The 24,523-nt window shown below is 37.7% G+C and overlaps 1 protein-coding gene across 8 annotated transcripts in view; it reads left to right on the forward strand.

Annotated features, from left to right (window-relative positions):
• The window catches only part of DOP1A (DOP1 leucine zipper like protein A), a 113,733-nt gene that overhangs the window by 83,843 nt on the left and 5,367 nt on the right, over positions 1-24,523 (forward strand). For 5 of the 8 annotated variants that reach the window (XM_040474034.1, XM_040474033.1, XM_040474036.1 and 2 more), the window contains 15 exons: positions 5,653-5,787; positions 7,621-7,676; positions 8,807-8,911; positions 13,022-13,088; positions 13,258-13,402; positions 13,579-13,658; positions 14,727-14,836; positions 15,092-15,241; positions 15,381-15,442; positions 17,043-17,195; positions 18,297-18,433; positions 19,563-19,618; positions 20,478-20,642; positions 23,309-23,438; positions 24,399-24,458. In XM_040474034.1, coding sequence (XP_040329968.1) covers positions 5,653-5,787; positions 7,621-7,676; positions 8,807-8,911; positions 13,022-13,088; positions 13,258-13,402; positions 13,579-13,658; positions 14,727-14,836; positions 15,092-15,241; positions 15,381-15,442; positions 17,043-17,195; positions 18,297-18,433; positions 19,563-19,618; positions 20,478-20,642; positions 23,309-23,438; positions 24,399-24,458 — 1,611 coding nt within the window. The remainder of the gene's footprint in view (positions 1-5,652; positions 5,788-7,620; positions 7,677-8,806; positions 8,912-13,021; positions 13,089-13,257; positions 13,403-13,578; positions 13,659-14,726; positions 14,837-15,091; positions 15,242-15,380; positions 15,443-17,042; positions 17,196-18,296; positions 18,434-19,562; positions 19,619-20,477; positions 20,643-23,308; positions 23,439-24,398; positions 24,459-24,523) is intronic. The other 3 variants (XM_040474038.1, XM_040474040.1, XM_040474039.1) reach the window with 1 other exon arrangement.

Raw genomic sequence — 24,523 nt, forward strand, 5'->3', positions numbered from 1 at the left:
CTGGATTGTATATGTGAAATTGTTGCTTTGTGAGTTTGAAAGCTCAAAAGTGTTCTTTGTTGGAAATACATAGTGGCTCATTAGAATATTAGGCTATTAAATAATTAACATTCACATAAGATATATGATTTGTCTAGTTTAAGGTTTCTGATCTGTTATTTTTGTGCTGATTTCACATTACATATATGTTGAAGTTTCAAAAGGAATAAAAGTAAGAGAACATGGCTACTTAGGACACTTTTTTGCATGTGAGGATCCAGTAGCAGATACTACATTAGACAGAACAGAAATCCTGAACTATTTACAATCAGCCAAGGACCTGTGGTTTAACAAGGCATATCAAACACATGCATTTTTCTCTGCTCTTCTTTCAAAAATGAGACTAAAAGAATTTAAAAAGACATAAACCCACAATGACAGAACTTGAGGGAGTTGACCACAGAAAAATAAGAAGTATCAACAAAATTTTCCAAGATGAAAAACAACAGATCTGTGTGGTAACAGATTTAGTAGAGAAAATTGATAGTCTACATTGCTGTAAAAAAGGAACCACTTGCCCCTGTAAAACTACAGATGGTCTCTGGAAGTAGAAATCTTAGGTACTTTTTTTTTTAAATGTTTTTATTTATTTTTGGGAGACAGATCATGAGCAGAGTAGGGGCAGAGAGAGAGCGGGACACACAGAATCAGGAGCATGCTCTGACAGCACAGAGCCTGACACGGGGCTCGAACTCTTGAAACTGTGAGATCATGACCTGAGCTGAAGTCAGACACTTAACTGACTGAGCTACCCAGGTGCCTCAGAAATGTCACATACTTCTGAAGACAAAGTGTTGGGATGGGGTGAAATCCGGAGGATTAATGAAAATTTATATAAGGAACAACTAGACCACTTCTAGATCCCTTTTCCCCAACCCAAGCCACCACCCACTCTCTTACCACACCCAAGCAAGAAACTGGAGCCAAGTTTGCTCTGTGAAGACTTTGATCAAGAAAGGCTCTGAACCTGAGAGCACAAGATTCACAGGGATAGACATTAGACTTTATGATGAAAACAGGGGCATTTGCAACAACTTTACATACTGAAAAATGGGTATCAGCCTCACCCCAGTGAGGTGGCAGGAAGCAGTGCTGCCCTTAGGTAGGAATTTTGAGGATTCACCTCTAGGAAAATGACCTGACCAAGAAAAAAGACCTATAGTTGCTGAAGTTTTTGAGTCTACTAACAAAACACTAGGCTGCACATTAATTTTGTATCCTGCGACTTTGCTGAATTCATGTATCAGTTCTAGCAGACTTTTGGTGGAGTCTGTCGGGTTTTCTATGTATAATATCATGTCATCTGCAAAAAGTGAAAGCTTGACTTCGTCTTTGCCAATTTTGATGCCTTTGATTTCCTTTTGTTGTCTGATCGAAATCAGTTGCATTCTTATACACTAATAGTGAAGCAAAAGAAAGACAAAGAAACTGATCCCATTCACAGTTGCACCAAGAATCATAAAATACCTAGGAATAAACCTAACCAAAGATGTAAAAGATCTGTATGCTGAAAGCTATAGAAAGCTTATGAAGGAAATTGAAGAAGATAATAAGGAATGGAAAAACATTCCATGCTTTTGGATTGGAAGAATAAATATTGTTAAAATGTCAATACTACCCAAAGCAATGTACACATTCAATGCATTCCCAATCAAAATTGCACCAGCATTCTTTTCAAAGCTAGAACAAACAATCCTAAAATTTGTATGGAACCAAAAAAGACCCCAAATAGCCAAAGTAATTTTGAAGAAGAAGACCAAAGCAGGAGGCATCACAATCCCAGACGTTAGCCTCTACTACAAAGCTGTAATCATGAAGACAGCGTGGTAGTGGCACAAAAACAGACACATAGACCAATGGAATAGAATAGACACTCCAGAATTGGACCCACAAAAGTATGGCAAACTAATCTGACAAAGTGGGAAAGAATATCCAATGGAAAAAAAGTCTCTTTAACAAATGGTTCTGGGAGAACTGGACAGCAACATGCAGAAGAATGAAACTAGACCACTTTCTTATACCACTCACAAAAATAAACTCAAAATGTATGAAAGACCCAAATGTGAGTCAGGAAACCATCAAAACCCTAGAGGAGAAAGCAGGAAAAAACCTCTGTGACCTCAGCCACGGCAATTTCTTATTTGACACATCCCCAAAGGCAAGGGAATTAAAAGCAAAAATGAACTATTGGGACCTCATGAAGATAAAAAGCTTCTACACAGCAAAGGAAACAACCAACAAAACTAAAAGGCAACCAACGGAATGGGAAAAGATATTTGCAATTGACATATCAGACAAAGGGCTAATATTCAAAATCTATAAAGAACTCACCAAACTCCACACCCAAAAAACAAATAATCCAGTGAAGAAATGAATAGACACTTCTCTAAAGAAGACATCCAGATGGCCAACAGACACATGAAAAGATGCTCAATGTCACTCATCATCAGGGAAATATAAATCAAAACCACACTGAGATATCACCTCATGCCAGTCAGAGTGGTTAAAATGAACAAATCAGGAGACTTTAGATGCTGGAGAGGATGTGGAGAAACGGGAACCCTCTTGCACTGTTGGTGGGAATGCAAACTGGTGCAGCCACTCTGGAAAACTGTGGAGGTTCCTCCAAAAATTAAAAATAGATCTACCCTATGACCCAGCAATAGCACTGCTAAGAATTTACCCAAGGGATACAGGAGTGCTGATGCATAGAAGCACTTTACCCCAATGTTTATAGCAGCACTTTCAATAATAGCCAAATTATGGGAAGAGCCCAAATGTCCATCAACTGATCAATGGATAAAGAAGTTGTGGTTTATATATACAATGGGATACTACTTGGCAATGAGAAAAAATGAATTCTGGCCATGTGTAGCAATGTGGATGAAACTGGAGAGTGTTATGCTAAGTGAAATAAGTCATACAGAGAAAGACAGATACCATATGTTTTCACTCTTATGTGGATCATGAGAAACTTAACAGAAGACTATGGGGAAAGGGGAGGGCAAAAAAAAAGAGAGGGAGGGAGCCAAACCATAAGAGACTCTTAAAAACTGAGAATAAACTGAGGGTTGATGGGGGGGGGGTGGGTGATGGGTATTGAGGAGGGCACATTTTGGGATGACTAATGGGTGTTGTATGGAAACCAATTTGACAATAAATTTTATATTAAAAAATAAAAATGAATAACAAAGCAAAAAACAAAAACACTAGGCTGTAGTCACCACACAGGGAAGCCTCCCTACCCATCAGTCTTGCACATAAATGCTTGAATTCCCATCACTTTTTAATTCCTTTTTCAAAGGCAATAATAGTGTAGTTGTTAACAGCACAGACTTTGAAACCAGATCCGTGTGGTTCAAATCCTTACTTTAATCCCTAACTATATGACCCTGGAGAAGAAGTATACTACTTCATGAGGTTGTGAGAATTGGAAGAATATATTTATGTGGCACTTAGAGCAATGCCTGGCACTTAATAAGCACTCTGTAAATATTAGCTTTATTACTATTCCTCACATTTAAATATGAATAAAGAGCCAAGGATTACTGGTCACATGAAGAAAGTCTCTAATATGATAGACAATGAGAAAAACAACTAGATAAAGTCAAAAGAAACAATGCAAGTTACAGAATAACATTCAAGTGATAACAAAAATGCCTTTCTAAGAGGGGAAGCTATGTGACATCCATGAAATAAGATTATCAGAAAGAAATTTGCAAAAATTAAAATTGTTCATGAATATAAAACTTTTTTTTTTTTAATTTTTTAATGTTGGGGCGCCTGGGTGGCTCAGTTGGTTGAGCGTCCGACTTCGACTCAGGTCAAGATGTCACAGCTCGTGAGTTTGAGCCCCGCGTCGGGCTCTTGTGCTGACAGCTCGGAGCCTGGAGCCTGCTTCGGATTCTGTCTCCCTCTCTCTCCACCCCTAACCTACTCGCATTCTGTCTCTGTCTCTCTCTTTTGAGAAAGAGACAGAGTGTGAGCTCTGTCAGCACAGAGCCCGATGTGAGGCTCAAAACCCACGAGCTGTGAGATCATGACCTGAGCCAAAGTCAGACGCTTAACTGACTGAGCCACCCAGGTGCCCCATCATGAATATAAAACAAAGCAGATAAATACTAGAAATAAAATATAAATTTAGAGATAGGGAAGTAGGGTAGAGGAGATCAGAAAATTAGGAGAATGATACTGGAGGCTCAATATCTTTTTGCAGAAACAAAGAACAAAAAAATGACGGGGAAAAATTTAACAAAATAGTACAAGAAAATTTTCCAGAAATGAAGGAAATGAGTTTGCACAGACATTGTGAAAAAGATTTACTCAAAGATCAGCATGTAATGTCAGAACATTGGAGATAAAAGATCTGAAAATCTTCTTCGGAGAAAATACTGTTCCTATTCAGTGGAAAAATGATAAAACTTGTTAAGAGCAGCATTGGAAATTATGGGAAAATCAGTTTCAACTTATAACGCTAAACCCAAACTGTCACTCAAAGAGTTTTGAACCATGCAAAATCTATTTTTTTTTAAAAAGTCATTACCATCAGTTCCCCCTCTCTCAGCACCTGGAAGATCCTCTCCATTAGAGGAGGAATAAACCAAGAAATAGGGGGATCCAAGCAATAGGGGTTCTGACACAGAAGGCTGACGGTCACAGAAAAGTTATCAAGATGTTACTATGCAAACCTACAGAGTACCAACCCAGAAAGAGAGCAGAAAGACCTCAAATAGATGTCTCAAGGAAAAAAAAAAAGGCTACTTGGGTGGCTTGGTCAGTTAAGTGTCCGACTCTTGATTTCAGCTTAGCTCATGATCTCACGGTTACTGAGGTCAAGCCCTACATGAGGGTCTGTGCTGACAGCATGGACCTTGCTTGGGATTCTTTCTCTCCCTTTCTCTCTGCCTCTCCCTGGTTTGTGCTGATGCACGCTTTCTATCTCTCCCTCTTGAAATAAACTTTAAAAAAAAAAAAAGGAAAAGGAAGAGGTAGAAGATTAATAATTACCTAATGTATTTTAATATGTAATGAGAGATTTACAGTTGTTAGAGCATTTGAGGATGAATTTGTGATCAAGATGGAGAAAACCAAACAAAAATAGAGCAGTTTATTAGCTCTAGGAAAAACAAAAAGTGAAAGAAATGTAAGGGCAGTATAATACATAGTACAACCATAAATAGTCATATGAATATTGGATATTTATTTAAATAAAATTACAACATAACTATGTTGGGAGGATAGGGAGAAAAATGTAAGGGAGCTAAGTTTTTGTCTTCTGAGGTAGGAAGTCAGTAGGAAATCGGGAAAAAAAAAAGACACAAAATAGTTAAAAATAGCCATGTGTATTACTCAAAAAGAAAAGAGCTAAGAGTTGAGCATGGTTGATCTAGGGTGTGAGATATGGGATAGGACATAGCTTACTGTCCTGTTTGATTTTTTGAAATGATGTATACATTGTATTGATAAAAAGTACATATATTTTACCTAATCAAGAGACTTGTAAAGTCCTTTATATTAAAAAGAGGCCATGAAATATTCTCTTAATTCTGTGATTTCTCTTAAAAGGCCTGTGTGCCCACGTACGTGTATAACCGCAGTGATGTGTTTATCCAGGTCATCCCTGCAGCCAGTGAAGAGCAGCTCTTACTAGTAGAACTGGTTCGCTCCATCAGTGTCATGAGAGCAGAAACCGTTATGCAGACCGTGAAAGAAGTTTTAAAGCAGCCCCCAGCCATAGCCAAGGACAAGGTAAGAAGAGCTTTTCTGAGCTGTTTACAATTCTATTTCAGAAATAATGCTGGAGATAAGATATTTTTTGTTCAGTGACATCCTTTTAATGCTTACAGATTGCAGAGAGGAATGCATGTTGCCCTCACACTCCTGTAATAAAAACATGTATCGACTTCTGCAGTGACTGCTATTGTGATCATTCCTGTAGCCTGTGAAGAGCCCTTAATGGCTTAGATCTCTAATATGAACCATCTAAGGCAGTTACAGAGTTTATGACCAAAATCTTAGGGGGGGGGGGAGGTTCTGGTCATATAAAGGGAGAACATATAGGGGCGCCTGGGTGGCACAGTCGGTTAAGCGTCCGACTTCAACCAGGTCACGATCTCGCGGTCCGTGAGTTCGAGCCCCGCGTCAGGCTCTGGGCTGATGGCTCAGAGCCTGGAGCCTATTTCCGATTCTGTGTCTCCCTCTCTCTCTGCCCCTCCCCCATTCATGCTCTGTCTCTCTCTGTCCCAAAAATAAATAAACGTTGAAAAAAAAATTAAAAAAAATAAAATAAAATAAAGGGAGAACATATAAACCAGTGCTCAAGGTCTGCTTACCTCAACTGTTGCTTTTTTTTTTTTTTTTTAGCTTCTTTATTCCTTTCTCTTTGGACAAATGTCTAGCATTTTGTTGTAACGTTAGCTCTACTCCATGTCATTTATTGACCGCGTACAAAACCGTGCTTTGCAGGAGCTACAGAAAATGAGTAACATAGTCTGTGCTCACAGTTTATGGTCTCTAATTAGGCAGATACAAAGTCTGCAAATTAGTAAAATTATGGACTTCTCAATATTGAGAGGTCATATTTGCTGAGAAAATATTTACCACCTGCAAATGTTGGACTTTAAGCCAAGCCAAATAAACCTAATCATATCCTTCACAGAATTATCACACATATCTGCTTTATTAAACATAAATGTTAATTTTTTTTGTTTTATCTTTTTTGTTGAATTGCCCATGGGAAGAGGATACTTCTGTGTGTAGAATAGCCGGTATCCATATTAACTTTTAATAATTTGCTTACTGTTGTAACATCACCTCTGGAGCATTTGCCATAGGATTTTAAATTTGCACGTCCAAGCTCAGGTCAGCATCGTATTTTGAGCATCTGCTTGTGTCAGACATTGGACTAAGCATGAAGGACCCTGGAAGCAAATAATAGCAGCTTCCACCACCCTCCAGCGGCTGCCTCTTGCTCTCGATCTGGGTTCTGAATCCGTTAGGCACTTGACTTTTGTGTGATAAAGGGGAAACTTCAAGGGGATAGTTGGTACTACAAAGGAACAAACTGATAAATGTCCGTGGACATCAGTATCATTTTCTTGCCTATTACTAATTTCTAGGCACTGTCCTTTAACTTCATGTTAGGCGTTAGTCTCAGATTTGAACTAACTACACTAATTTAACAGAAACTTGTAGTAAAATAGATTTAAATTCAAATTTCATGAAAATCTTCAACCTAATTCTGATAGCACCAACCAAGTATAAGGTGATTAAAATAAAACATATTGATGTTTATCAAGTAAGCGGATCATTTGAAAGTAATGGCTGGAGTATCAACTTTTGATGTGCACAGGGGGTGGCGATTGAGACTCTTTATTTCTTCTATGCATTTTCAACTTTTTAAATAGCTCTTAGGTTAAGTTTGTTTCTACTAAATGAAAGACTTGAGTGGCATTTTTAATGGCAAACTAGTGTTTTTGTTTTCTTTCAATGTTTTGACAGTAAAGTACAGAGTAGCTGCAATAATGAAAAAGTAAAGGCAGCATTTTTCTTCACTGTAAAATTGATTTCTTTTGTTTATAGAAACACCTTTCTTTGGAAGTCTGCATGCTTCAGTTTTTCTATGCTTATATTCAAAGGTAAGATAACTGATGTAGATCTCTCCTTACTACGTTAACAATGTATAAAAGTTTGGAATATAGGAGAAAGGCAGCTGAGTTCATTTAAGAAATTGCTAATTTTTCCTTTTGTGGATATATTTATATAAGCCAGTGGGTATGTTAATGACCCACAGCCATGTAGGTCCTGCAAACCTAAAGACCTGAGTGTATTGAAGACATAGTATTGAAACAATGAATTGTAAGAAAATCATTTAAATATAAAGGAGAAATTACAACTCTTGAAGCCATGCTTGTCACCACTGAATCCATTATTATTTTGATATAGGTGAATATGTGGTAATCTAATCTGATTCTTTTTTTTTTTTTAATATTAGGAATGATGAAAAGAAAATATCTTCCCGTTCTAGTATTCCAGTTTTGTGTTTAGCTGACCCCTAAACAGAAGTCAGTTGATTTCAATTTTGATAAACTTATGGGACAACCTGAATCTTAATGTCCTCCTGTAGAGGGCAAATGCATTTTAATTACCAAACTGGCATCAGTTTATGATCTATGACTAACATTTATAAAGTCAGGTTATCTAGTATATTTAAATTGATTGTGATTTAGAGCAAAGAGTACCTATAGTTTGAACATATAGGTGTTAGGGTTAAGGCCAGACTGAAACAAAGATAATCTGAATATCTTTAGAGGTGAGAGACTGATGTTCAGGATAGATTGTTAACTCTCCCTTAGATGAACTAAAGACTCCTAGGTGAAGGAAAAAGAACTAAAATAAGAGATAAGTGGAGAGAATAGGACCAAGAGCAGGTGACTATGATGTCAGTAATCCAACTGAGACTTAATCCAGTTGTATTTTACTTTTGAGAGTCCGTGTGATTAAAAACTGGGATTTCTATAGCACAATTAAAATTTCTATACTAATTAAGTTACACCGGATATTTTAAATATGTTGGTTTTCTTTTTATATAACAATAGTAGAAAATAAAGAGCTTTTAAGAATTTTGTCCTATCATAGTCTATAAAAATTTAGCGAATGTTTCAGAGAAACTAGTAGGAAAATGTGGTAAAGGTTGTGGGAAAATATAAAGAAAATAAAAGTTAACTGTGGCTCTCTCTATATATACAAAACTATATTTATCTTGCAGAATTCCAGTGCCCAATTTAGTGGATAGCTGGGCATCATTGTTGATACTTCTGAAAGACTCCATACAACTGAGTCTTCCAGCCCCAGGGCAGTTTCTTATACTTGGGTAAGCAATTTCACTTAAAAATATTATTTTGAAAAAAATAATGTTCATTGTCCTAATTGCTGAATAGCAGATGTTTTGAGTGAGCACATGTTCTCTCTGTCTTCTCTTGGAATTTTCAAGATATAGAACTAGATGTGTGATTTGAGGCCTGTAAAAAAAGGGTGTAGGGAGAAAACTGTGTGTTTATGTGTATACAAAATGTAAATGCACTAACAAACCTTACTATAGTAGTTTCTTCAAGGATGAGTAGGATGCCTGATGGGGAATTTCATACAGGAGTCATTTGCCTTCAGGACCCTGAACATGAACAGTCTTGGAAAGTCATTTTCTCTGTTTTGGAGTTTCCTTATCTGTGTTGCTAATTTGTAGGATTATTTGATAAATTCCAGTCACCCTTACTTAACTGCAAGCACCATGATGTCATGGACAGTGTCGGTTTTTTCGCTTACCATTGTTCATAATATGTCTCCAGTAAATACTGGTCAGTGAATGGAGTTGGCAGGAGCAGCAAGCCTTTGTGGAGACAGGAATGGGAGGGGCATTTTGGGGCACGGTGCGTGGTCTGGTTTGGTTCTTAGAGTAGAGCACTGGCAACTGAATGGTGGGGAGACGGAAAAGGAGATGGGAGCTGGATAGGGAAGGATTCACATTTTAGCTTAAGAAATTTGGTCTTGGAGGGGGCCACCTGGGTGGCTCAAGTTGGTCAACCATCTGACTTCAGATCAGGTCATGATATCATGGTTCGTGGGTCAAGCTCTGTGTTGGGTTCTGTGTTGACACAGCCCAGAGCCTGGAGTCTGCTTTGGATTCTGTGTCTCCTTCTCTCTCTGCCCCTCCCTTGCTTGCACTCTCTCTGTCTCTCTCAAATAAACATTAAAAAAAAAAGAGAAATTTGGTCTTGGGCAGGGGTGAGAGTGATGGTAGATCTTGAGGGACGTGAGTGGCAGGTTAGTAGTAGAATGGATTAGAGGGTAAGGAGGCTAGGCCAGGAATGCTGTTTCAAGTAGGAGGTAGGGACTACGAACTACTAAGGATGGAATTGCAGGACCAAGACAAAGAATAAAGGAAAAGGGACTAGCAAAGGAGATAGAAAGGGAAATAGAAGAAAATTAGAAGAAAACCGACTATATTCCGTGTTCTAGAAGCAAACGTAAGTTAAGAGGGCACAAGGAACTCTTCCAAAGAGATGAAGGATGATGGGGGAATAAGAGCCTGTACTGATGATTTGGAGAGGACTGGTGATTTAAGAGAGAGGAGTTTGGTGAGATAGTGAGCACAGATGTTAACAGCCAAGGGTTAGAGTGAGAAAGTATGAAGTATTCTTTGAAGATGTTTGATCATGAAAAGAAAATGATAGTATAAAGTAGCAGGAGGAAATGTGATTTGGAAGTCATCATTAGTAGTAAAGATCTGGGGCGCCTGGCTGGCTCAGTCGGTGGAGTGTGCGACTCTTGATCCTGGGGTTGTGAGTTGGAGCCCCACATTGGGTGTAGAGATTACTTAAAAAATAAAATCTTTTTAAAAAAAGATAGTAAAGAAGATCTGAGGATGTTGAATAGCTAAAAGCAAAGACTTTGTAGTCTGCCAGCGTTCAGATCCAGCTTCTTTACTTCTTAAGCCGCGTGGCCTTGGGCAGGTTATTTAACCTCTCCATCTGTGAGATGATATTATCATCCCCATCAGGGATGATAATAATGCCAACTCACAAAGTTGTTATGATAATTAAATTAGTTAATATTGTTACATTCTTAGAACAGTGCCTGGCCAATCATAGGTGTTATGTAAGTGGAGAGTGATAGAAAATTCTAGAGAGAAGAGGGCTCACTGATAGCATCACATTACAGAGACAGCTGGGAAGAGGTGGAGAAAAGGAAATGAACAGGTATTAGAGTGAGAAAGAAGGATACATTTTCCTCTAAGATGTTGCTACTCAAAGGTTGATCTTCAACCAGCAGCATTGGAATCACCAGGGAGCTTATTAAAAATGTAGAATCTAAGGTTCCACCCAGAACACCCCAATTATAATCTGCTTTTTTAGCAAGAGTGAGTACACACTGAAGTTTGAAAAGGACTGCTTAAGATATAAGGAGAAGAAGGAAAAAACAGAGTAAGCTTTTCCCCAGTTTTTTTACATTGCATCAGGCAGTCCAATGATATCATTAATAGCCAGCGACAGTCAACATGTTCTCTTACTGAATGGACATAAATTCAACCAAGTGCAAAGAATTTTGAGCTTTTAGCCATCTTCTGTAGTTCTGAAGGGGATTTTATATGTGTAAATGTGTGAATCTGTATACACAGACTTCGCTTTTGCCCTCCGTGTCCTTATGGAAACTAGCAATTCTGTTTTGGCATCTAGTGGTATAGAAGAGTTTCAAGTGAAGAAGAGAGAAGGTGAGAATTCTTCAGTGAGATGGCCTCAAGTTTCCTGGTAAATGTGGGAATGTAGTCTTCTGCCAGGAGGTGGAGGAACCGTGGTGGAGAGCCGGTCAGCCTATGGTAGTTGAGTAACATGGAGGGCCCAGCCCAGCCAAAGTGAGTCACAGACCCTGCTCAAGAATTTCAGGGATTATGATGATCCCCAGACCCTCATACTATCTATTTTGAAAGTTATCTAAAAAAGCCGAAGGAGTTTTAGACAATGGAGATGTAATGAAAAGAGCAGTGGGCTCAATGTTTGCCCTTCCTGGATCAAAGGTTAATATAACTAGTGTGTATGAGTTTTAGTGATGAGAGAGAAATGTAAATACTAGAAATCAAACTACATACTCATGAAGATTTATGATTCTTCTTATTTCTAGTCCCAGCCCTCATCTCTGTGATCTTGGGTATCTCAGTAAACCTCTCCAAGGCTGTTTTCCCATCTGTCAAGCAAAGATAGTGGTGCCTGGCCTACCTACCTGAGTTATCTTAAGGCTCAAAGAGGAAATATATGTATAGTTCTTTGAGTTATCAGCAAATAACCCTGCTGCCTACTTTCATCAAAAATCAAAGCTATTTATTGTGACTTGTAGCTTCCCTACAGGATTTTACTCTTTCTTCACCTGCCTTTTGTTCCTTTCTCATTTCTCAGAAAATAAAGATCCTACCTCCTTCTCCGGGGTGTATACTCTGATTATTTAAGCAAAAAGTTGGACACTGTCAGTTAGACTAGACACTTAATTCCCTTTTTAAATTTGATTGTGTGTTTGTTTGTTTAATACCAACCATTCCACTGATCCTCTAAAAATTCCTAATTACAAAATAGAAATTGATATGAAGATTGCTTTTTAGTATCATTTCACATTTAGTTTGGAAATGATCATGCATATAATTTATCTTAATCAAGTCAGAGTAAATATTGAGTGGAAGTTTAGCAAATAAAAAAAGTTGATTTTTTTTTTCATTTATAAAGTATTTTTAATCTATTATATATAGACACACAGGATAAGAAACCATTTCTGTATTACAATTTAAGATTGGTGGGGTTTGAGTTTTGGGGGTTTTTTTTGTTTAATATATAAAATGTAAACAGGAAAATATGCAAATAATTAGTATACAACTCCACAAGTTATTACAGAGTGAACATATCAATTATATAATCACAAGACTAAATTAAGAAATAAAACACCATATGTCTCTTCAGGTCCCCTCCCAATTACTGTCCTTTCCCTCTCCCCAAAGATAACCATTATTTGGACTTCTAATACCACAGATAAATTTTGCCCTTTTTTAAAAACTGTATGTAAATATTTTATTCTGTGTCTGCTTCTTTCACACAACATATGTGTATAAGATTCCTCCATGTAATTTCATGTAGCTGTAATTTATTGAGTTCCATTGCTGTTCCGTATTTCATTGTAAGAATATGCTACGATTTCTTCTCTTGGACTTTTGGGTTCTTTCCACTTTGGTGCTTTTACAAATAATGTTGTTATGAACATCTTTGTACATGTGTTTTCCTGCATATGTTTATTCCTTTTAAAGTCATAGGATATTCATATATACATTCATTAAACACATAAAATAGAAGTTGAGGCTACAGAGACACTTGGTCACTGTGAGAAATCAGATTGCATCATTTCCTTTACACTGATGTTTCCTGTTCGTTTTTCTCTTCTGCCCTTTTAGGGTTCTGAATGAGTTCATTATGAAAAACCCTACTTTGGAAAATAAGAAAGACCAAAGAGACCTTCAGGTAAGGCATTCTGAATTGAGAGCTGTTGCCAAAACTCTGTATCTCTCACTGCCTTTAACTGTAAAAGGATAAGGTCAGGTAAGATCCATCTACGAAGTTGCACGAGCACACGTATTTGGGTATGTGTATATGCATGTATACGTAGAGTGGTTTTCCCTTGTTTCTTTAGGATGTGACTCATAAAATAGTGGATGCAATTGGTGCCATTGCTGGTTCCTCTTTAGAACAGACAACATGGCTGCGACGAAATCTTGAAGTTAAGCCTTCTCCCAAAATAATGGTGGATGGGACCAATTTGGAATCTGATGTTGAAGGTATTGATCTCAAAGATTGAGGTTTATGTTTATAGGCACCTGTTTACTAAGAAATCATTGCAACTAGCACTGTAAGCACTGGAAAATCATCCTTTTCCTCATGTTAGCAGGTAGCTTTCTTCAGTGGGAAAAGACCTAACTGTAGCTTTACTTTACCTGTCTTTTCTCTTATTTAGATATGTTATCACCTGCAATGGAAACCTCAAACATAACTCCTTCTGTATATAGTGTCCATGCACTGACATTACTTTCTGAGGTAAATATCAAGTTTTTTCACATGACCTTTCAAGTAAACAATGTCAAAGTTCAAGATTAGCAAGTAATCCTTACAGAGGAGTTTTTAATTTGAAAAACCATTTTGCACTTCTAGAGATCACTATAATAAATAAAGTTGTGACTTTGTATTTGGACCAGTTTGTTAAATATTAGTGATAACTTTAGATATTGTTTCCTTCCCCAGGCACTATTTTTTTAAGCATGATTTTTAAAAAGAAAAGTGCTTTTGTATGACAGTATAATCAGAAGGTGGTATAATGATGCTTGCCATGATGAAATATTTTACCAAAGATTTTTAGATTCATCCTCTGACATGCTCTTTTTTTATACCCTGCTATATAGCCTTGTAGGTCATTTTTATTTCTCTTTTCAGATGTGGATACCATGCCTCCCAAAGATTAGAACAATATGACTAAGGCTAAATAGCTGTTAATTGATAGAGCTGGGACTTAAACAGTTCATTTTATTTCTAAGCTCTCTTTTAACTGAATCAGAGAAAGAGAATAGAGTGTCTAGTCTTTGATTCACTCTTTAGTCACTGTCACATTAGAAGGTTCTTGACCTCTCTTAGAACCTTCTATTAGAAGGTTCTGTACTTCCCTCTCACAGTTGAAAATAGCAAAATTTGCTCGTACTTATATCCTATATTTGTATTGGACAGAAAAATTTTTAAAAGTTGCAGAAACCATTCATTTAAAATGGATTAGTGAGGGGGTGCCTGGGTGGCTCAGTTGGTTGAGAAGGTCTGACTTTCGCCTTAGGTCATGATTTCACGATGAGTGATTTTGAGCCCTGCATCAGGCTCTCTGCTGTCGAGGCTGCTTCATATACTCTGTCACCTCTCTCTCTCTGCACATCCCCCACTCATGCTTTCTCTCTCTCTCTCAAAACTAAATAAACATTGAAGTTTTTTAAATGACTTAGATCTGATTTCAGATTTTTCAAATTTTAAGGTATTCTAGGTATTCTTACAGACTGAAACCCATGTCTGAATGCTGTCACTTTCAGCTGTTAGATTATACTCCATTTCACTTCTTATGTTTTTTAGGTTTTGGCTCATCTTTTGGATATGGTTTTCTATAGTGATGAGAAGGAACGGGTTATTCCTTTACTTGTAAATATTATGCATTATGTTGTACCCTACCTCCGAAATCACAGGTACTGTTACTAAAGTAGCTTTTGTAATTCAAAGCCTGTTAGAAACAAATTGTGTTCCTTTAATGCCATTTTTGGAATTACCACAAAATGGCATTATTTTTGCCTTGAATTGTAATGATTAAAAAAAACACATTATTTCTGTTATGGTGCCTTCTGTTTCATATTGTTTTAGGGGAGTGTGAGTACTTATGAATAACATGGTGGTTCAAGTTATAACACATAGGTTAAAGTGGTTCTGGTCCTCCTTCCTCCTAGTGCACATAATGCTCCTAGTTATCGAGCCTGCGTCCAGCTGCTTAGTAGTCTTAGTGGGTATCAGTACACACGGAGAGCTTGGAAAAAAGAAGCCTTTGACCTCTTTATGGATCCCAGTTTCTTTCAGATGGACGCCTCTTGTGTTAATCAGTAAGTCGTCTTGCTTTTATTTAGTGTGATGATGCATCTTGCTGAAATCAACCACTGTCCTGCAAAGTAGAACACTGTTTTTTTTCCCGGTAACAACAGGAAAATCCTAATTACATATCATAATCCTTGTTTCTTTCAGTTGGAGAGCAATAATGGACAATCTGATGACACATGATAAAACAACATTTAGAGACTTGATGAGTGAGTATTATGGGATGAAACCTAAGTAATGTATGTCCTTATCAGGACCCATTCTTATTTTTTGCCTTATCCTTCTCTAGAAACTTCAGAATTAGCTCTTTGTCAAGTTGTATGTATATCCTATAGGGATGGAATGTTAAAGTTTAAAGAGGACAGCATGGTGATAAATAATAAGTAGAGCTATTTGGCCATGTCTAATTTGTCTCTAAATTTTTTGCACAGCACACAGCATGGAACCTGGCACATAGTAAGCACTCAATAAGTAATTATTAAATGAATGAAAGGCTGGCAATTGGATTCAACCTATCAGACATGTCACTCTAAATCTGGGGGCTCTGTTTATCTCTTCTGAAGGAAGAAAGGGAAGGACCAAGAAGATTAGAATCACTCTCCATCTGTTTCTACTGTCTTGATTGGTTTTATATATTAGGATTCCTGTAGTATTTCATCTGAAAAAAGTGTTTTCTTTTTTTTTTTTTTAATTATATTTTAATCTCTACACCCAACGTGGAGCTTGCACTCACATCCCTGAGATCAAGAGTCGTATGCTCTTCCAACTGAGCCAGCCAGATGCCCCAGTTTTGTTTTGTTTTTTAAGTTTAAAGTTCCTAAACTAATGACCTTAAATAGCAGTAAAGCTGGATGAGTCTGTATGATTTTGTGTAAGCACAAGCTGTTGTTTCCCTGTCTGTAAAAGGGGCAGCATATTGTCTCTCCTCTGATCATCACAGGGTTGTTTTAAGGTAATGAATTTTAACAAATTCATCGGTTCAACAAATATTTATTAAAAGACAAACATGGGGCAGGCCATTATGCTAACCTTAACCAAATAAGTAATTTCAGGGGACTAGGAGTGCCAATAAATATTTCAGGGACTAGGAGTGCCTGGGTGGCTCAGTCGGTTAAGCATCCAACTCTTGATTTTGGCTCTGGTCATGATCTCACAGTTCATGAATTTGAGCCCCACCTTGGAGTGTGCTTGAGATTCTCTGTCTCCTCCTTTCTCTCTCAAAATAAATAAATGAACTTAAAAAAAAATTATTTCAGGGAATAAGAAGTTGTGAAGAAGGTAGGGTGATGATAGATTTTAAGTAACACCTGAAGAGCTCACAGTTGAAACTAAAGAAGCCAACCTTGGGAAGGTCTAGGGACAAAGTGTTCCACGCATAGGGAACAAAAATTACAAAGATCTTCTGTGGGGAACAGCAAGAACACAGTGTGGCTACAGAAGAGTGAGCTGGAAGTGAGTGACAAGACTTAAGAATGGAGAGCTAGGTGGGCCAGGCCAGAAATTATTTTTAAAGCAATGAGGAATTAGGCAGATGGCATGGAATATTAAGGGTGTTATAAAATGGCATTGCTGGTGTTCTGGATTTTCTAAATCCTCCTCTCTTTCCACATTCACAATTCCTATCCTTTGGTCTTCTGGCTTGTACATGCTGGGTCTGTTTGCCAGCCCTTCTACCCCAGAGAGGAGCCATGAATCCTCTACCCTAAGCTCCTCCCACTCTTGGAAGCCATAAGGTGTCTAGCCATTTTTACAAACAAATAATAGACTACTCTGTTTTCAAATGACCGCACGTACATTCTTTTTTTCCAGCTCGTGTAGCTGTGGCTCAGAGCAGTTCACTTAATCTCTTTGCAAACCGTGATGTGGAGCTAGAGCAAAGAGCCATGCTTCTCAAAAGATTAGCATTTGCTATTTTTAGCAGTGAAATTGACCAGTACCAGAAATATCTTCCAGATATACAAGGTAAATCATGTAAAAGTTTTCTCTGTCCTCCAAACTGTGTTCTTTATTGTTGTTCTTTAGTAAATCCTTTTCCTTAAACTGTTAAGTTAGGGTAAAATATACCAAGTGTAAGTAGATGGAGAACACTGTAGAATTAGAAGTTTGTTCTGACACAAAAATTACCATCAAAAGCATGTAAAAAGAAATCAAACAGTGAGTTGTAGGACTTACCTAAATATGGTCTCTATTTTATTGTTTGGTTCTAGTTTCCTAAGAATTCGTGTTTAAGGTTGAGGCATATGACTATTTTGCTGCAGGCAGGTTAGTGGTTTTTTGTTTTGTTTTTTTTTTTTACTGTGGATAAGGGGTTCTATAGTTTCAAGGAGGACTAAAATATAGGCAGAGCCAGGAATTTGGGGGCTAGAAGTAACATTTGGAGATCTGTAGTTTGGGGGGGGGCGGGGAGGGGAGTTGTATAAGGTTTTTGATAACCTTTACCAAATGGGTTTAGTGGCCCTGTGTGTCCTGAAGGGTACCAGTGCACTCATCATCGCTCCGCCACCAGATGGCTTCCCGGTCCTGGGGCAGAATTGTTCATACTGAGTCATTGTGCTGATGCAGCCACCAGCTTCAACTGCCTGGGGACTGGGCTGGGAATGACAGTTGTCATCTCTTTAGTGAGATCATTTCTCTAGGAAGAGAAGTGACTCCTTTCCTTAGCCTTTATACCTAATGTGAGATATACAACATACACACTATTTGTCTTGTGATTTTTTTTTTTTTTTAAGTTGACCAGATCACTGCTACTCAAAGTGTGGTCCATGGACTAGTACCAGTCTGTTATCCCATCCGTGATAAGTACAGAAATTTAGAGTAAGCATTTTAAACTTTTATAGCAATTTGACAGAACCTGTCACATCTAACAATAAGAAAATGGCATTTGTATTTTATATCTTCTTTAGATTTTTTTCTAGCAATTCATTTTTATTATATTTTATGGGGAATTTTTTTTTTCATTAGTCCACCAGAAAGTTTGAGAAGTAGTAGGCTAGCTTATGGAAAAGTTCACATGAAGATGATTTTAATTATTAACCTACTGAAAATACACTGCATTTCTTTCAGAGAGATTGGTTGAGAGTCTCCGTTTGCCCCAGGTGCCAACTCTTCACTCTCAAGTGTTCCTGTTTTTCAGAGTATTACTTTTAAGAATGTCTCCACAACATCTTACCTCACTCTGGCCTACCATGATTACAGAACTTGTGAGTTAATTCTAATGATCAGGTCATAAATCCAGACTGTAAAACAATGGGATTAGCATCAGCATGCTTACTGGATATAAACTAATCTTGGAAGAGAACTGAACTCTAGTTAAGCTTGTTACTGATCGTTTTTACAGTTGAAAAGGGTAAAACAAGTCAGAGTCCATCTCCATACAGCTTAAGCTTCCAAATATGTTAACATTCCCAATATTAGCTCCTTGTGAATCATTACTTAATCTGACCTGGTTTCATTTATTCTCTTGTACACCAAATGGGTAACTCTGTCATGGCTTCCAGGCCTGGTTCCAGCCTATAGCAGAACCTCTGGGGTGCTGAGAGCTGGTTTAGTTGGATTCCAGTGGACTGACATAAGGCATGTCCTCACTCTTGAAGTGTAGCACTTACCCTAGTTAAGCTTCCTTGAGAGAGACTTTCACAAAGATTTTGTTATCTCCCAAACAGTAAAACCTTCCTCAATCCCACTATACCAATCCGTTCTCTCCAGGTCTTACCATCTTCCTCATCTAAATCATTTGGGGACCTGGGGATAAAGGAACATGAGTAAAGGAAGAGAAGTGAATCTGTAACTCTGAAAACCCAAGCATTTATAATCTCACAAAGAAATTGGCTTTAGGGGCGCCTAGGTGGCGCAGTCGGTTAAGCGTCCGACTTCAGCCAGGTCACGATCTCGCGGTCCGTGAGTTCGAGCCCCGCGTCGGGCTCTGGGCTGATGGCTCGGAGCCTGGAGCCTGTTTCCGATTCTGTGTCTCCCTCTCTCTGCCCCTCGCCCGTTCATGCTCTGTCTCTCTCTGTCCCAAAAATAAATAAACGTTGAAAAAAAAAATTTTTTTTTTTTAAAGAAATTGGCTTTAATATATTTTTTTTAATAACTGTAACTCTGTTCCATCCTTGACAAACAAAAAAAGGCATGGCTTCATCCCAGCTCTGTCAAGTTATTAGGAAGGCTGTGTGCTTGATTTGCAGTTTAACTTCCACAAACTCAGTATAATTTAATTTGATTGTATCCTAAAATTTATTTTTGGATTAATGAAAACAGAGTCTAAAGATAGATTGAAAGAAAAATTAAATATTAAGTTTAAACATTTAACATGAATTTCACGGTCTTCAGGTACAGGTATTTTTACTGATGGAGCAGGAGCTCACTGCTGATGAAGATATTTCACGGTAATATGTAATATATTTCCATATTTTCTTGTCAGTGTCCATTATCCTAAAATCATCCAGAATGTTACTTTACAACTAGGAGAGTATATAGTTTTATATGAATACTTTATATATTAGTCTGTTACTACATAATCAATTATATTTGGAAATAATATAGCTTCATTTATTCCTTAATCATAGTAGACTAAACTGTCAACACCCAGGGCCTTTGTCCTCTAGACAAATTAGTTTGAAGCAATATGTCTTAGTTACATGAGCCATGTTGGTTTTGGTAGGTCAGATCTTATCCATGAAACATGCAGCAAAACCTTTCATGGCAGGTAAGCTGTAACTAAGGTATCCATGTGTCCCAATCTTCCAGTATGATCTCAATGTACTGTAAGTGTATTCTTTTTAGTAAAGGCAGTTTATTAATATGACTATAATTTTTTATGTAGGAATTTTTGTACCATTTTGTGTAAATTGAAAAGTTTCCTGTAACACCATGTGTCTTGGATATATATTATTCTTCAATGCCAGGTTTATTTAAAAGGTTCCCCTGTCCTAATAACTTTATTTTTATAGAAAGACACCCCCCCCCCCGCAATTTTCACAGACTATCAAGTAGTAGGGAGGTCTCTGGGTTTCACAGCTAGTATTTTTACATTTCTTGAGTGTAACACAAGTTTCTGTGCTATTTTTACATTCTCAAAATTTAAAGAGTAAAAGTGAACTTTTTATTTGAAGACAGCGAAATTAATTTAGTTGTGACCTTGCTCAGCAGTTACTGGTAAACTTAGCAGAAGGAAAATACTAGCTGGCACCTTGGGAATTATTAGCAAATGGGTTCAGCTGCTGACACACTGCCTCCTGCTTACAGGACTTCAGGCCCCTCTGTGGCTGGTCTGGAGACAACCTACACAGGAGGTAATGGCTTTTCTACTTCATATAACAGCCAGCGATGGTTAAACCTCTATCTATCTGCTTGCAAATTTTTGGATTTGGCTCTGGCGTTGCCCTCCGAAAATCTTCCTCAGTTTCAGATGTAAGTATAAAAGCAAGGATATTAAATGGATATTTTTGAAAGTATGTTTTCTTTGGTCACTGACATCTAAGACTAACTTAAATGTTTTTTTTTTGTATAAGTGAAATGTTCTTAATTTTTACTAACGTGGTGGGGGGGCTCAACACAGTTATTGGAAGCAAATGGTTGCTGTGAATAAATTAGAGCATTTAGTTTAATAAGTTGAATACCTACCATATGTGAGACAGTGGGATACACGGCTCACTAGCTTCCAGTTCATTGTACAGTTGAACACATGATGGGTGTTCTGTTAGCTGACATGCAGAACTGTTGAGGTCACAGAGCAAAGACCCCCACCTAGCTTTAAGCCGTGAGGACAGATTTATATTGAGGTGGTGAGTGGGGAGGCACATGTGGAGTCTGGGAGGTTAGAATGGACCTGGCTTGTCTGAAATGCTGAGATTGATATTGCCGGAGCAGAATATTATGAGAAGAGGCTGGAAAGGGGCTGAATTATGTAAGGCCTTATAAACTGTATTAGATAATTTGGACTTTCACCTAGGGACACTGAATCATACTAAGGAATGCAGTGATGTTATCAGGCTTGCATTTTAGAAACTACCTTGGCTGCAGTTTGGACAGAAGACTAGAGATGGGCAAGACTGGAATCAAGGTTTTTATTTCAGATGATAGGGAACTGAGAACAGAGGGGAATAGGGAGAAACTGAGTAGAAATAAATTCTCATAAGTGCCTTTGTTCAAAAATGCTGATTTATGGTTTTTCATATTTAAATTTTTAAATAGGCAAACTATGTAAGATTAATCAAACATAGCTAACAAGAATTTATCCATATGATCAAATATGTATTTATATATAACGTATTATATTCTTCTGGAATGGAGTATTAATAGGATAAAGAGTAAGACATAAGAATCTGTTTTCTATATTGGACATGCTTAAATCCCCCAAAATTGCTGTTTCACAAGTTTACTTTTCATTATATTTAACGGTAAGAACTAGAAATTCTTTTTAGATTGTCCAGTTCCTTTTTTCTCTCCATTTGGAAACCATATACACCTACTTCTTGATAAAGAAGAAATTCAGGAAGGAATCCCATGCAGAACTGTAGCAAAGTGGCCAGAATTAATTGGGATGCTTATCATCAAAAAAGTGATAGAAGCTAGTCTCCAGTGCTCTAGGAAGAACCATTAAGTAGTATGTTCATCGTATTGACTTGTTAGCTTCCATGATCAGAACCAAAATTAGTTCATCCTGTTAGGACAGAGTTACTAAAAAAAAGGATGGAAAAGGCTGTAGAACTATAATTTTTAAAAAACTATTTTTAAAAAAATCTATAAAGTAGTAGATGATGACCTGGAGAATTTAATTTTGAAAGATTAGTATCTTTCTAAACATGATATATATTTCAGAAGTTAAAGATCTTTGATAATTTAACCGCAAAAAAAATGTTAAGTCTCTGTGTGACAAAAAAAATACCATGAAGCGGAAAAAGTAGAAAGTTGGGGAAAGATATTTACGGTGTTTATGACAAAAGTCTAACTTGCTTAATATGTACAAATCAGTAACCCAGCAGAAAAATGGGTCAGTGAGAGAATAAAGAGTTCACAGAAAAGGGCCTATAAATGGTGGAAAAGCCATTACTCCTAAGAGAACTTCCAATTATAAATAGTGATCATAATGGTAACGATCTAAAAGTGTATTTCTCTTTAACCTTAACAGAAGCATTCTTACTCCAGTTGGAGGTGTACATTGATATCGTCCAGTTCTCCAGAGTTGTGGTTACCAAAATTCAAAATACACATTCTCTTTAAGCCAATAATCCTATTACAAGTTTTTGTCCTACCACTGTACAGTCAGATACACAAAAAGTCAGTATTGTAAGTGTATCCATCGAGGTGCTACTTGTAATAACGAGACGATCTAGGAGGCTGGTTAAGTCAGTACATTCCAACACTGGAGTACTGTGTAGTTATTAAAGAGAGTGGGGTTTTACATGTTATCTAAATCAGCACAATTAAATCTAATTAAATCATCACAAGCAGCAGTCGTAGTTTTTTAAGTTTACTGAAGAGGAGGTTGGCTCTGTGCATGTGTGCTCTATTCATGAATTCTGGATGCCAACACAAGAAACTGGCTATGTTGATGGACCCTGTGGTGGGAGGGAGACACTACCGTTCTTTGGTATGTCCTTTAATACTGTTCGAAATTTTCCCATAGTCAGATACTAATTTTATTAAAGACAAAAATACAAGGGTCATGAGAAAGAAGTCCTACTTAATGGTTTTGTTTTTTTTTTTTCATTTCTTTGCCCCCTTACTGTGTGGAGGGCATCTGGCCAAGTATACGGTGGGGATTTTGCCAATTAACAAATGAGGACGGAATCATTTAAGTTACTGGCTTTGTGCTCATGAAGAACAATGATGAGACTTTGCATATGCATTTATTCTTTACAACTCTAGGAGATGGTTAATAGTATCTTTATTTGCTGGTGAAGAAAAGGGTCAGGTTGAGAGTCCTGTCCTAGGTGACGGGGCTGCACCTGGCACAGCTGGCACTGGAATCTGTTGAGGCAGTGGGTCACGTTCTTGCCACTACATTTCACGTGGCCTTGTCTCAAATGGCACATCTTGTCTTACCAGTGTCGATACCATTCTTCTGTACATAGGTACCGATGGGCCTTTATCCCAGAAGCCTCCGATGATTCGGGTTTGGAAGTCCGAAGGCAGGGCATACATCAACGAGAATTTAAACCTTATGTAGTTCGACTAGCAAAACTTCTTCGGAAAAGGGCAAAGGTACCGCATTCTTCTTTTTAAGTGTAAGAAGACAGAATTGGTAAAATGTATTTATATCATGTATTATGTATTTTGTATCTTTCGGTATGCCTCAGGCTAATTAGAGATCTTCACCCAAGAAAATAATAATGAGTTTGGCATGCTCACCAGTGAGCCTTTATTTCAAACCTTTTGTCTTTTTTGCATTAAAGTTTTTTCAGGGGCAACTGGCTGGTTCAGTCAGTGGAGCATCCGACTCTTGATCTCAGGGTTGTTGAGTTCAAGCCCCATGTTGAATGTAGAGATTACTTACAAAAAAATAAAGCATCACAAAATTAAAAAAAACAATTTTTGTTACAAAATGCACAGTGTGGGGATGACCCAGGTGTATTGGAGTCTTAATTTGCAGTATGTGCTTTGAGTGCTCAGAAATTTTCCAGTCTTCTGGGGTCCCCTAATCAGGCAGCAGGCCCTAAACTAAACCACCGCACAGACTATAGAAATGGAATAGAGAAGGAGTTTAGCTTCGAGGTTAATTACTTTTTTTTCTGGCCATAGAGAACTGGAGGATTAAAGAGGAGGTTGCGCTTGAAGGATCTGAGGAACTTGATTTAAAATCAAATCTTTAAGGAAGTAAAAGGGCAGACATGAAAGTTGTGTCCAGAGTTTGGGTACTTTTCCCTTTAATATCATAGGGGTTTGAAAAACTAATCATGACGACAAACCCAGAAGCTGTGTGATGATTATGACCCCAGGCACATGCACTGTCATCCCTGCATCTCATTAGTAATGACAATTTTTGTAAGACTCCTCTCTGTTTCTATGGGATAAACAAGACAGCCTTTTGCCTAAAATGTGTCCCACAGAATAAGATAACAATTTTGATTAGAAAGCATTTTCCACACTTTAAACAAGGTCTTCATGGCCAAACATACTTTTCATTGGAACAAAGGCTATGAGTTCTCCTCTTTCCTTCCACAGGACAAGGAGGAGGACTTTAAGACAGTGATTTTGGAGGGATTGGAGATGGCCAAGCATCAGGTGAGGGTGGCTTTTTGATGCTTGTGATGTGGCAGCAAAAGTTGCCACATCTGGACCAAATATTG

This window comes from Herpailurus yagouaroundi, unplaced genomic scaffold (genome assembly GCF_014898765.1).
Source record: "Herpailurus yagouaroundi ecotype Mexico unplaced genomic scaffold, PumYag 139, whole genome shotgun sequence".
Lineage (NCBI taxonomy): Eukaryota > Metazoa > Chordata > Mammalia > Carnivora > Felidae > Herpailurus > Herpailurus yagouaroundi.